The sequence below is a fragment of the Pungitius pungitius genome, chromosome 10 (assembly GCF_949316345.1).
Source record: "Pungitius pungitius chromosome 10, fPunPun2.1, whole genome shotgun sequence".
In the NCBI taxonomy this organism is placed as follows: domain Eukaryota; kingdom Metazoa; phylum Chordata; class Actinopteri; order Perciformes; family Gasterosteidae; genus Pungitius; species Pungitius pungitius.
In genome coordinates, this window is record NC_084909.1 from 19,902,320 (window position 1) to 19,914,864 (window position 12,545).

The 12,545-nt window shown below is 41.2% G+C and overlaps 2 protein-coding genes across 11 annotated transcripts in view; both read right to left on the reverse strand.

Annotated features, from left to right (window-relative positions):
* The window catches only part of obsl1b (obscurin like cytoskeletal adaptor 1b), a 29,206-nt gene that overhangs the window by 11,147 nt on the left and 5,514 nt on the right, over positions 1-12,545 (reverse strand). For 2 of the 10 annotated variants that reach the window (XM_037488417.2, XM_062564922.1), the window contains exons 8-18: positions 12,234-12,509; positions 11,716-11,991; positions 6,689-6,964; positions 5,113-5,388; positions 4,193-4,471; positions 3,757-4,032; positions 3,246-3,527; positions 2,058-2,318; positions 1,342-1,617; positions 961-1,233; positions 62-337 (exon numbers count right to left, since the gene is read on the reverse strand). In XM_037488417.2, coding sequence (XP_037344314.2) covers positions 62-337; positions 961-1,233; positions 1,342-1,617; positions 2,058-2,318; positions 3,246-3,527; positions 3,757-4,032; positions 4,193-4,471; positions 5,113-5,388; positions 6,689-6,964; positions 11,716-11,991; positions 12,234-12,509 — 3,027 coding nt within the window. Of the gene's footprint in view, positions 1-61; positions 338-960; positions 1,234-1,341; positions 1,618-2,057; positions 2,319-3,245; positions 3,528-3,756; positions 4,033-4,192; positions 4,472-5,112; positions 5,389-6,688; positions 6,965-7,420; positions 9,398-11,715; positions 11,992-12,233; positions 12,510-12,545 lie in introns of those variants that run through there. The other 8 variants (XM_062564921.1, XM_062564924.1, XM_062564923.1 and 5 more) reach the window with 8 other exon arrangements.
* On the reverse strand, positions 9,567-11,679 carry LOC134132806 (obscurin-like protein 1). The gene is made up of 3 exons (XM_062564928.1): positions 11,138-11,679; positions 10,535-10,807; positions 9,567-10,356 (listed from the first exon to the last, which is right to left on the reverse strand). The coding sequence occupies exons 1-3, from the start codon at positions 11,421-11,423 to the stop codon at positions 9,941-9,943; spliced, it is 975 nt and encodes a 324-aa protein (XP_062420912.1). The 5' UTR covers positions 11,424-11,679; the 3' UTR covers positions 9,567-9,940.

Here is a 12,545-nt window from a genome sequence, read left to right on the forward strand (position 1 = left end):
TATCACTGACAGAACAGCACATTTGGAGGAGCTATTTTTAGCATGCCTTAGTTTCCTTTACCTGCTATGTTTACAAAGAATGTCATGGAGTCGTCTGCAGTATCACAGACATATTCGGCGGAATCTTTGACAGTAGTTTCTGGTATGATAAGTCTTCTGTAGACACCATCCACCTCTAGAAGGAGATTGTCATTCTCCTCCACCTCGAGTCCGTCTCGATACCAGCGCACCACTGCATTGGGCCTCGAGATCTCACAGCTCAGCACCATCCTCTCAGAGGTCTGCTGGCACAGCTCCATTTGGGACTGACTCGGGGACACAATCTGCACTGGAGGTTCTGTAAAGTGGCAATATTACCCAAATTAGTCACAACTCATTAGTTTAATCTATGTTACTATATAACAGCATTATTCAGTGTGTTGATGCATATAATTTCTGCAAGACTGACTTTGCATTCCTGACACCGTGGATCAGGGATGAATGAGGAAAAACCATAACATTTGCAATGTTAAAGGTGTTGTTTCAAACAAAGTGCTCTTTGTCAAACCCTTAAACAGTGTTGGAAACCTTCTCGACACCTTCAGAATGCTATGGGTCCAATGTTGGGTCTTCAGCTGACAGTTTTCTCTCTAAACTTTCCAAAAGTGATAATAAGCATGCCCCTTTCTGAGTTTTTTTGTCTACATCTGTCACATAAATGCCCTTGAGGAGAACCTGTCCACTATTAAGTGGTGCTAGGTTGTAATGGGTTATCCCCATTTGCCCCATTCAGAGCTCGTTATCCATTTTAATCAACCTTCAAGGTGGGGATTCTGGACAGGTATTGTGTACTAACTTGTTTATCTCGAGCATAGTGATATATATATATATTACTGCAATATACTAATTTAGCGTTTTACTGTGACACATAGATGTTTATATATACCTCCATTATAATGTATGTGATTTCAGGGATTTTACCTGTAATACTAAGTTGAAAGAATATCGAAGCATCTGCTGTATCACAGACGTATTCTCCGGAATCTTCCACTCCACTAGAAATAATCTTCAGGCGTCGATAAGGGCCTTCAATCTTAAGCTTGATGTTCTCGCTCTCTTGCAGCTTTTGACCATCTTTGTACCAACTGACGACGCCATTCGGACGAGACAACTCGCAGCTCAGAATAATTTCCTCGGGGACGTGGCGGTCAAGGTGGACATCCTCTTTGGGGTAGATTATCAGTACCGGAGGTTCTTTGGAAGAAGAATGCATTACATTGGGACGTTGTTCTATACGAGTGGATGTGTGTCTAACAGTTTTTACATTGCATGTTGTGAGGATTTTCAGAAGTATTTTATTACCTCGGATGGTCACCTTGTACATGAGAACATTGTCTCCTGCACGGCATGTGTACGTGCCTCCGTCGGACAGTCGGGCTGCATTTACTGTCACATTCCTTTTGGTGCCCTCTGCTCGCATTGCAATGTTGTTGCATGGTTGCATTTCCATTCCGTCTTTGTACCACTGGACAACGGCATCAGCCCATGATACTTCACATGACAGAACAAACGGTTCTTGTTCCACGACACTCTTGAAAAGGTCTTCCTCTGGGATATCGCCAAATGTTACCAGGGGAGCTGTAGAAAACAGTACACAAAAGAAGTAAGTTGTTGCTCTGATGCAACCAGTCTGATGCAAAGCTTCGTTTATGATCAGTCATGCCGTAATTGTAAGGTCAGCTTTTTGCAGCTTGGACATGCTGATTTCAAGCCTCGCTAGGTAACTCACTGCTGAAAGACATCATAAAGCTCAATGTTATTCCAAAAATCTGTTTATGCAGTGCAATGCAGTTACCATAGCCATGTTGGAAAAACGAGTTGACTCAAAAAAAGACATGCTGAAATGTGAAGCATGTATATAAGAAGCAGTGAAATTAGGACAAATTCGAAGGAAATAGGCAATGATGAATAGAGTGATGATGAGGGTTTGCTTTCTTCTTGGATATTAGAGGTCATGATGAAGGTGTATGACTCCTGAATGAATAAACATCTTGCCTAGAAAAAGCTTAGTATATCACCTTTCACCTCCACATAGAAATCGTTGGAATCTGAATCATCATTGGTTTTACAACCGTACACTCCAGAGCTCGAAGACGTAGCCGACATCATAGCCAGTGTCCGCTTATCATCCTCTGAATCCATGTTTGTACCCAAATTTTGCGAGACTTTTATTCCATCCTCACACCTGGAACTCTGGCCTGTCTGGTCTGCAGTCTCACACTGCAGATTGATCAGGCTGCCTGCTTCAACAGATTTGCTCCTCTCAGCCTCTGTAAGAGCTGAGAATCAAACTGGTGCTATAGGAATTTCCATTCATTGAACAGTAAATAGATTTGCTTTGCCATGTGGATACACTTTTATACAGGCAGAAGGCTTAAGATGCATCGTTTTCCTTGAATAGGTAATGTTTAACACAAGGTGACGGTGACAACACTTGCAAGTGCTTGAGTCGTTGACTCAAACGCAACCAATGTGCCACAAAATGAGTCAAATGATCACAACAGTTACTGCTGAACTGATCAGTTAAATCTGCAGTTCACTTCATGTCCACTTAGAAATGTGCGTGAAACTATTTCCACAGTCAGGTTAAATTTAACATTGATTTAGAGTTGTCTTTGGCTCTTCATTGTTTTTGCTTTGCTTTGGTCTAAGCCAATTCTAGCTTTTTAACTGCTACGTGCTCTACTTCTCTAACCATATTTTGCTACTTCCTTTTTTTAGCCATGCAATCTTTTTATCAAAACTGTGCATCAGATAATGGGACTGATGAAAGCTGCAAGTCTGAACCAAACAGTTAATGCTGCTGGTTGTGAAACCCAAACAATGTGTTAACATGTGCTAAAATGCTAATAGTAAGGTGGTAACTCTTAGTGGTTTATTATTTAGTGACCCTTTCCCATTACACATAGTGATCTAATGCATTGTCATGATATGTTTCTTGATTTGTGCAGTTTTAAAATGCAGTTTTACCACCATGCTTTTAAGGTCCAGGCTTAAAAGGCCTTTAAGCATTTCCTTGTTAGGCCAAGAACATCATTGCTTGATATACCTGCCACGATTTTAAAACACAAGTAGCAACATTGAAGGTACATACTTATCGGTGCACCGGATTGTTGAATATTTGGTGAAAAATAGACTGCGCTGATAGCCAAGCATTCACGGAAATAAGTTAGTGATTCTGACAAAGCTCAAAAATATTGGGTCACCTGCAACATCCACCTTGAATTCTATACGGTCATCTGCGGCCTCACAGCTGTACACACCACAGTGTCTGACTTCTGCTGATGTAATAACCAATGCTCTCAGTCTGTCTCTCGCTTGGATTTGGATTTCATCTTCGCTCTTTGGAGGTAGCTGTTCTCCATCCTTGTGCCAATAGACCTGCGCAGTTGGCTCTGAGACTTCACACTGCAGCTTTATTGGACAGCCTGCTTCGATAAATTTGTTTCTTGCGATCTCTGGAAGTTCTGAAAACCTCACAGGTGAGGCTGGGGGGGGTGTTATAAGATTTGCAGACCTATTGTTAAGCTGTCAGAACATCATTTAACAAGTAGTGTTGATCATCAACCCTGTTGATTTGAGTATACACAATATGCAGCTCTGCTTTCAGAAAGTGGTATAAGAAACATAAGACAGTAAATCTGACTGAAATTTTTGAGAGAATTATTCAGAAATGGAAATACTCAAATGTTGAAACCAATTAAAACTGAAAATCACCTTCGACGTCCACCTGGAATGTCACAACATCCTCAGCGAGGCTACAACTGTAGATGCCAGAGTCGGAGACCTTAGCAGAATGGATCATTAGCTTCCGCAGGCTGCCATCTCTTTTCATATCGAGGCCAGTTTTGCTAAAAAGCTCCACCTCATCTTTAAACCAGGAAACCTGTGCCACAGTGTCTGAGACCTCACACTGCAGAATAATTGGACAACCCATTGCAACCATCTTGTATTTTTCAGACAGTGGGATTGGCATGATCTCTGGCGATCGGCCTAAGAGAAGGGAATAACAAGGGTTTTGGACAAGAGATTAATTCACAACAGTAGACAAAACACACTGTCCAGCCAGTAATACCATGTTCTCATGAACATTCAGCCCAAGGACTGATGTGGTATGTTTGATAAGAAGATGGTAAGGATGGAAATAAATCACCTTCTACGTTGACTGTAAATGTGACGGTGTCATCTGATGTTGAACATTCATAGGTGCCGCCATCTACGTTTTCAGCTGAGTGGATGAGTAATGTCCTTGTAAGACCATCTGACTGTATTTCCATGTTGTTTTTTGGTAGGAGTTTCGACCCATCCTTGTACCAGTCGACACGAGCAGAGGGATCGTGAGAGAGTTCACAGCTGAGGACAATTGGAGAACCTTCTTGGACGGACTTGCTCTTGTCAGTCTCTTGAAGCTCTGAGAACTTCACAGGTAGTGCTATATGTTTTAGAGTGCAAAGAGTGTTTTAAATATGAATTCTTCAAGTAATATCCAACCTAATCTATACATACATACAAAGAATATCAAGACAAAACATAACATACAACATAAGTAACACACCAAAATGTATATCAAGGGATAAAAGCGCAAGAATCAAGTCAATTAATCGTATAATGTACATTGAGGTAAAACGCACAAACACAAAACACAGGTAAGATACAAGCAAGAAAGTGCTCGCCTATGATGAAGTGTTCAGTTAGTGTCTTTTAACAAAAAGAGCAAGACACAAAACGTTAGCTTTCTTAAGATTGGACATGCATAGTAAAGCTACAATGTGAAGCTGCGCGATTTAATAAGCTACGGTGAGAGAAAACGTCCTTTTCTTTTGATTTCTCTTAGTTAACAATGGGCACTATGATGAAATGTGGATGGGGAGCTGATTTTTATAGACTGGCGTGACCAAACAACAAATTTGAATGTTTCAAAGGAAAATGTTTGGCTGTTCTTTTGTAGAAAAACAGTTGACATGAATTAAGAATGCAGAAACATTTCTATTTGATGATTGACCTGATTACAAACTGTTAGTAAGTTGACCGTGCAAGAGAGTCAAAGTTTCAGACAGAGTTTCTGAGGATCACCTTTTACTTCCACAGCAAACTGGATGTCGTCATCCTTTGACTCGCAACGATATACGCCGCTGTGAGCCGGCTCTGCTGTTGGGACAACTAGACTCCTCACATTTCCTTCTGACTGGAGGTCTACTCCCTTTTTGGGTGGTAGCTTTGTTCCATCCTTGTACCAGCTGACCTGTCCCGTGGGATCTGACAGCTCACATTGTAGAACAATGGGAAAGCCTGCCATGACCGTCTGTTTCTGGTCACCCTCAGATAAAGCAGAAAACTTCACAAGGGGAGCTACAGGATTGAATGTAAAATAGAATTGGTCAACAAAATAGATACTCTTATTAACTTAAAAAGGCAAAGCACAAAGTAACTAAAGGCTTCAGCAGCACATTATAAATACATGCAAATTGTTTATCCGACCCAACCATTTTGATTTAGCATTTGTCGAAAAATGTGTCGATTTAAAATGACCTATTTAACCCGTTCTAATTGTAGTCTCACAACTGAAAACCTCTAGGAAATTAGCTCATCTGACTGAACCCAAGTATTTTATACTCTGGTAGAGATTCAAGGAAATTCAAGGATTTAAGGTTAATTGAGAGACAGTTGGTCCTTAAAGAGAAGAGAACTTTCTCTCCAGTTCATGTTAGAATGAGCAACATAAGCCAATAATGCGTAATAGAACACGAAGGCCATATCTCTTTGCTACACTCGGTCAGAAAGGAAGAGAGGCAGATTGAGCAACAGCTTTTTACCATAGCTAAGTGATTAGCTTGAGTTAGAATGTCATAGCTAGGTCGGTTGATGCAGGACTAACTATATCTAAGAGGAATTTAATATAGAGTCATGGAGCAAATGGACTATAGCAGCTTCTAAACGGTATACATGCGTTATAATTGCCTTTTTACAACAAAAATGGTATTTGGCGTCCTCATGTATTCTTGTTGCAAGCTGCAAAAAAAAACAGCACTTGGCTAAGATCTCTCTGGGGCTGATCACAAAAGTAAAAATTTTGGCGTGTCTGCTTCAAAAACGTACTTGCTGTGGCCTCTACAAAGCGCTACATGAGATATGAATCTCCCCCTCACTCTGGCATGTATCTGAACTCTCTCGCAGCCCAACAGCTAATGAGCTAGCAAGCACTTCCAAATCTACCGGCATCAAAAGAGGAATGTAGTGGGGGAAAAGTTAAATCTGTGTCTTGGTTGTTTACCTTGGCAAATAAGCTCCGGAATACTTAAAATAGTTTGTTGTCTAGCAAGATTAACAAAAAATACACAGCAAACAGCATGAAACACTTTTTGGGCAACAGAAAAAGGACTTTGATTTGCACTTAAAGAACGCAGTGCCTGATCATCCTCTTAGTCTGTACAAGTATGCTAACTTTATAGTTAATCCAAATACAGTTAAAGGGAGCAAATAACGATATGTGTTTCAAACTGTGTGGCAGTGTCTTAATTGTGGCTTGTGTTCTTTTACGAGGTTGATTGTATTCATCCAGAACACAATGAGAACTTCCTTTTTTAATAAGCAAAGCAAAAGTGTTTGGATTCCCTTGTCCCTGAATAAAATGTGTTTGCAGGATAGTCACCTTTAACATCCACATGAAATTGCAGGGCATCATCTGTTGTCTTGCAGCTGTAAGTCCCTGCATGAGACAGCATCGCTGACTGGATAGCCAATGTTCTTATGGAACCTTCTGCCAGCATGTCTTGACCAGCTGCTTCCCGTAGACTTATTCCATCCTTGTACCAATTAACTTGAGCTTTAGGATCTGATATCTCACATTGCAGCACGATTGGTTCATCAACGACAACAGACTTGTTCCTTTCAGCCTCACAAAGTGTTGTAACTCTCACAGGTGGAGCTGGGGATGTTTAAGGTAACATCAAGAGAAAATTGCATCACTTTTACTGACAATAACAATCTCACGTCATCTTTCAAAACAGAAGAGCAAAATCTTAAATCAAGATTAGTCATGCCAATACAATTTAAGAACTAAAACAAGTAATAATTAAAGATAGGTCTTAATGTTATTAGTAATCTAACTTAAGGTATCTTTGGTTAGCGTTAAGATAACTAGGCATTCAAGTTAGGTAATGTGGACAATGTATGTACAGTTTTTCCCCCTATCTTCAATATTTTCATAGACCACCCAAGCTCAAACATTTACATTGAAAATTAAAGTAGCTTTAGTATGAATAAATTAAATGTAGAAATTGTCAAAATGTCAAGGATTGCAATAAGCAATCTCTCCATTTTACACAATGTCAACATTGTGCCCGTCCATTTTTTGCTTGACAATGCTAACAGTTTAAATCACCTTCAACAGCCACCTTATTTGCAGTGACACTCTCACTCCAGTGATTGTCACATGTCCTTGACAGATAGATCTTATCTGATTGGACGGTAGAAGCCTGCTTGATACAGTGAGGCTCTGCACACTGGGTAGATGATCTTTGCCAGGCGGTGACTCTGCTGTCTATTTGGTCTTCTGATGCCACGCTGTGATGGCACTCTGAATGGCCTGGTTGGGCATGTTTGGACTGGTAAAGTTCTTCTGTATGGTGAGGTGATATCTGCCCTGTGGGTTGTAGGTCATCCGATCCAGCATACGTCAACTGTTGCAAGTTGTGGTGTCTTCTTGGTCGGACCATTCCTGCGTCTTTAGAGTCCAATAATTGAGGGTAAACAGTGTTGCGCAAGGCACTGAGCTTCTCTGAATGGGCATTTGTCATCTGTTGGTTTGTGTTCAAATCCACTGATTGGTTAGTTGCTGACAACAAGGAGTTAATGGACCCCTCTGAGTTAAAAAATTCCGTTTGTGAGCAATCAATTCGCTCCTCTGACAGAACAGCTTGCATTTGTATAGAACTAAAGAGTTCCTTTGATTGGACCATTGCAGATTTTAAAGATTTAAAAGTATCTTCTGATTGGAGGGTTGGTATCTGTACAGATTTAAAGGTCTCTTCTGATTGGACAGTCTCAGAACATGACGATTTTAAGGCCTCCCCTGATTTGACAGTTGCTGTTTGTGAGGATCGGGCAGGTACCCCTTGTAAGGATTTTGAGGGATCCTTTGATTGGGCAGTTGCCACCCTGAAGGAGTTACAGGCCTCCTCTGATTGGAAAGTTTCCATTTGTACGCATTCAAGAAGCTTCTTTGACATGACAGCTAGCATCTGTGTGGAGCTACCGAGCTCCTCTGATTTTACAGTTGCAGTATGTGAAAAGGTGCAGGGCTTCTTTGCTTGGACAGTTTCCCCTTGTGAGTATGTACAGGGTTCTTCTGATTGGACATTTGCTGTCCTGAGAGACTTAAAAGGTCCCTCTGAATGTTTTTTTTCAGTTTGTGCGCAATCAACAAGCTTTTTTGACAAACCAGCTTGCATCAATGTGGAGCTGCACAGCCCCTCTGATTGGACAGTTGCAGTATGTGAAAACGTAGGGGCCTCTTCTGATTGGACAGTTGCAGTATGTGAAAACGTAGGGGGCTCTTCTGAAGCTCCAGTATGTACAGATTGAACAAGGTCTTGTGACTGCAGAGATGCAGTTTTTAATGAGTCACAGAACTTGTTTGATTTGACTGTTGAAATATGCTGTGATTGGGCAGTCAAAGAATGTAGTAGAGAACCTAGCGCTGAATGTGCAGTTGGTATCTCTAGTAAACATTTAATTTTTTCTGATTGGACAATTAGATTCTTGACAGCAGATTCCTCTGATTCAACAGCTGCAGTTTGAAGAGTACAGAGCTCCTCTGTCTCCAGGGAGTTATCAAGCTCTTCAGTTGAGGCTTTTGCATGCTGAATATAGTAAATGAATTCCTCACCTTGTGATTCAGTGGTCTTATTAGTGTGATGGTTTGTGTCAGATTGTATTATTGTTGGCTTTACAGAGTTACTGTAAACTGGAGATTGGGTATTTGTTGTTTGTTGATTGTTAGGGAGCTCCATTGGTGGCTTAGTTGTCATCCAGTCAGTTAGATTTCCATTCGTTGACTGAGATGTTGGCATGAGCCTGGAATGTTGTCCACCAGTCTGTGTCTCTCCTCTATTGCCACAGATGCTACCAGAATGGCATTTTGGGGTCATGCAGTCAACTTCAACCTGATAAGCCTCTTCAGTGGACTTCTTTTCTTGGTCAGAAGAGAGTCTTGGTGATGTAGCTATAAGCATTGTGATGTACACAGAGAAAGGTTTTCAGTGGTTGATGGTTGCAATACTTCTTCTAACATCATTTTACATCAGTGTGGGGTTAGCATGGAGTTATGGGATAATTCATTGCAAAGACAAGCTAGAAGATCGACCAGGTTTGGTCTGAGATTCAGCTACCATATTTCCCCCGTCAACTGACTCCTAATATCAGAATGATCACTAACACCTAAAAGGTACGTCAATTTTCTTCTCTCTGAAAACAGTTCGTTGTCATTGCAACGGTGATGGGTTCAGGGCAGCAATGTGGATGAGTGAATCTGGTGATGAAGAAGGCTTAAGATGGATTTAAGAGTGGTAAGCTGCTTGTTAAAAGCAAAGATGGTGGTTAAATTGAAGAATTATTGACGAACACAACATATATGTCAGTATGAGGAGGAGCTACTCAGCTACTTAAAACCCACATTTTGATTAAGAGCCAAACACGGCAGGAAATGACATGGGACCAAGATTCAATATGACAAAAAGCAACTTATGGAGAAAAAAAAAGATGCAGATGCCGCAGATGATGGAGCTAACAGTAATATACACCACTGTTAGTGGCATTTATATGCTGGGTTAAGATGGATGACTGATGTTGAAATATATCAAATCACCTTCGACATCCACAGTGAATTGGGCAGATGCATCAGCTATTTCACCATTCTCGTGACCACAGTGACACTGTTCTGCTGTTTGGACAAAGCCAAAGAGAAAACAATGAGCTGGGTGATACCTTCAAGCCTGTGACTGAATACTTGATTCTTAATTGTGCAGGTACAATGTGGAACACCACCTTTCAGGTCCACATTTAACTGTGTATCAGCCGATGAATCACAGCCAAAACTCCCACCACCAGGCCAGTCATGTGACTGTAAGGGTGCGGTTTGGCTGCTGCCCTGTGATTCACATTCGGCTTCCATTTTTGGGTAAATCTGGGTTCCATCCTTGTACCAACAGGCTTTGGCAATGGGATCTGAAATCTCAAATTGCGATACGATTTGGCCTTCCGTTTCAGCAGATTCGGACTTCTCAACATCAGGACCAAGCAGATTTGCAGGATGCGGTGCTACAGACAATCATTGGGGGGATAATTTACACGGATATTATTCTAAACGTTAGAAAAAGTTGAAAACGTTGAAGATTTACTGGCAAAACTGGCACAGATATTGCTCTGCAATAAAAAAGAAGACAGACCAAAAACGATATAGTTAGTCAAAACTAAAATAAAACACTTGCAGAATCACCTTGATTGTTTACTACTAGTTTGGCAACATCATCTGTTGTTGCACAATAGTATGCTCCAGAATTTGAAGGGTGAGTTGGTTCAATAACAAGGGTCTTCTTGATGCCTCCCCTTTCCAAATTAGGCTCTTTGTCAGAAGCATGTTCTTTATTCCTCTGCAGTGACACCTGCAAAGCAGGGTCTGAGGCATCATATGTTGGCTCAGGTGGGCAGGTTGCCTCAAGCGACTGCGACTCCACCACCTCTGGTGATGGTGACAACGGCAGCGTAGGAGCTAAAGATGATGATTCATATTATAATTGCGGACTCAAAATGGCATATTTCCACTCTGATTAAAAAAGGTTAGCCTTCTGAAACAGGGAACCAATTGGTTGTGTCTCAGACCATATTCATAAGGGAAAGAATAGTTTAAAAGGATTATATAGATATACAATTGTGTCAGTATAGCTTATTTTTGTACTTGGTTTGTTACAACTTTACAACTTCACACAAAACACCACATAAAACAGACTGACTGACTGCATATTGTAAGCATTAGTTTGATCTTGTTACCAGAAAGCTTTTGGATATTCTGTAACAATATTCATATTTAAATAAAAATCACCTTCGATATCCATGGTGAAATGAATAGTATCATCAGAGGTTTCACAGCTGTATCGCCCTGAGTGCAAGAGCTCAGCAGCCGGGATACTGCGTCTCCTCAATGTGCCATTACTCTGTGCATCCCAATCATTGTGTGGGGAGAGCTTTACACCTTTGTCTTTATGGCAGGAGACCGGCTCGGTGCAGTCTGCAACCTCACACTCCAGCTCCAACGGTTGGCCTTCTTCAAGTGACTTGGTTCTCTCAACGTCAAAGATAGTGGAGTACTTCACTGGTATAGCTAGCATTGGGGGTTCAGGAAAGCTACCTACAAATCAAGATTGTGGAAATGGAAACCTTGCAGAAATGTAACCTCTGAGCAGAAAATGAAAAGGGCTTTGGAGATGTTTGATTCAGGCCGCAATCTCGAAGCAAATGATTGCCACTAACATTTACCTTGGTCATTAACAAGGCTTTAAGGTTATGTGCATGAAACAGTACATCAAACCACATACAGTACAAGCAGGGCTAATTAGTGGCATCTATAAAGAGGAGGTGGGGTTATATTATTAACGCACAAGATAAAAAGTGTAAAGTCACCTTTGATCTCCACTTGAAACTCCATGGTATCATCCTGTGTGCTGCATCTGTACACACCAGAGTGGCAAAGCTCTGCAGACTGAACAACTAACGTCTTTGTGTTGCCCTCTGATTGGATTTCTAAGCCAGCGTTTGAAATGAGCTGCGTCTCATCCTTGTACCAGCAAACGTGGGCCTCGGGATCCGACACCACGCACTGGAGAATAATAGGGCAGCCTGCTTCGATCGACCTGGTCCTCATTTCCTCAGGAATTGCTGAGAACTTCACAGGTGGAGCTATAGATATGTTCAGATCTTATGTCAACCTCATGGCAGCCTTTAAGATTATAATAATCATTTACTGACAACTAAATTGCTAACATGCTGTAAAGCGGTCTAAGAACAAGTGACAGCTTAGCTGCACTTATGATGCTCAGCAGAAAGGCACAGACAACATAAAACAAGTGTCTTCAGAGTTAGTGGCTTTTCTGAGGAGGCGCTTGTTATTGTCTCACATCGCTTAAGGTAAAACCAATCACCTTTGATGTCCACACTGAACGTGACAGCGTCACCCTTTGTCTTGCAGCAGTATAAACCGGAGTGGAAAAATTCTGCTGAATAGACAATCAGTTTTCTCGCCAAGTCGTCAGTAAGAATTTCTACTCCGGTTTGGTGGTGAAGCTTTGAACCATCTTTGTACCAGTGCACCTGGGCAGCGGGATCTGAGAGCTTACAGCATAAAACAATGGGGAAGCCTTTTTCGATGGTTTTGTTCCTCTCAGCATCTGGAAGTGCTGAAAACCTCACTGGTGGGGCTATGGATATTTAGATATTTGAATTAAGTTATAAAT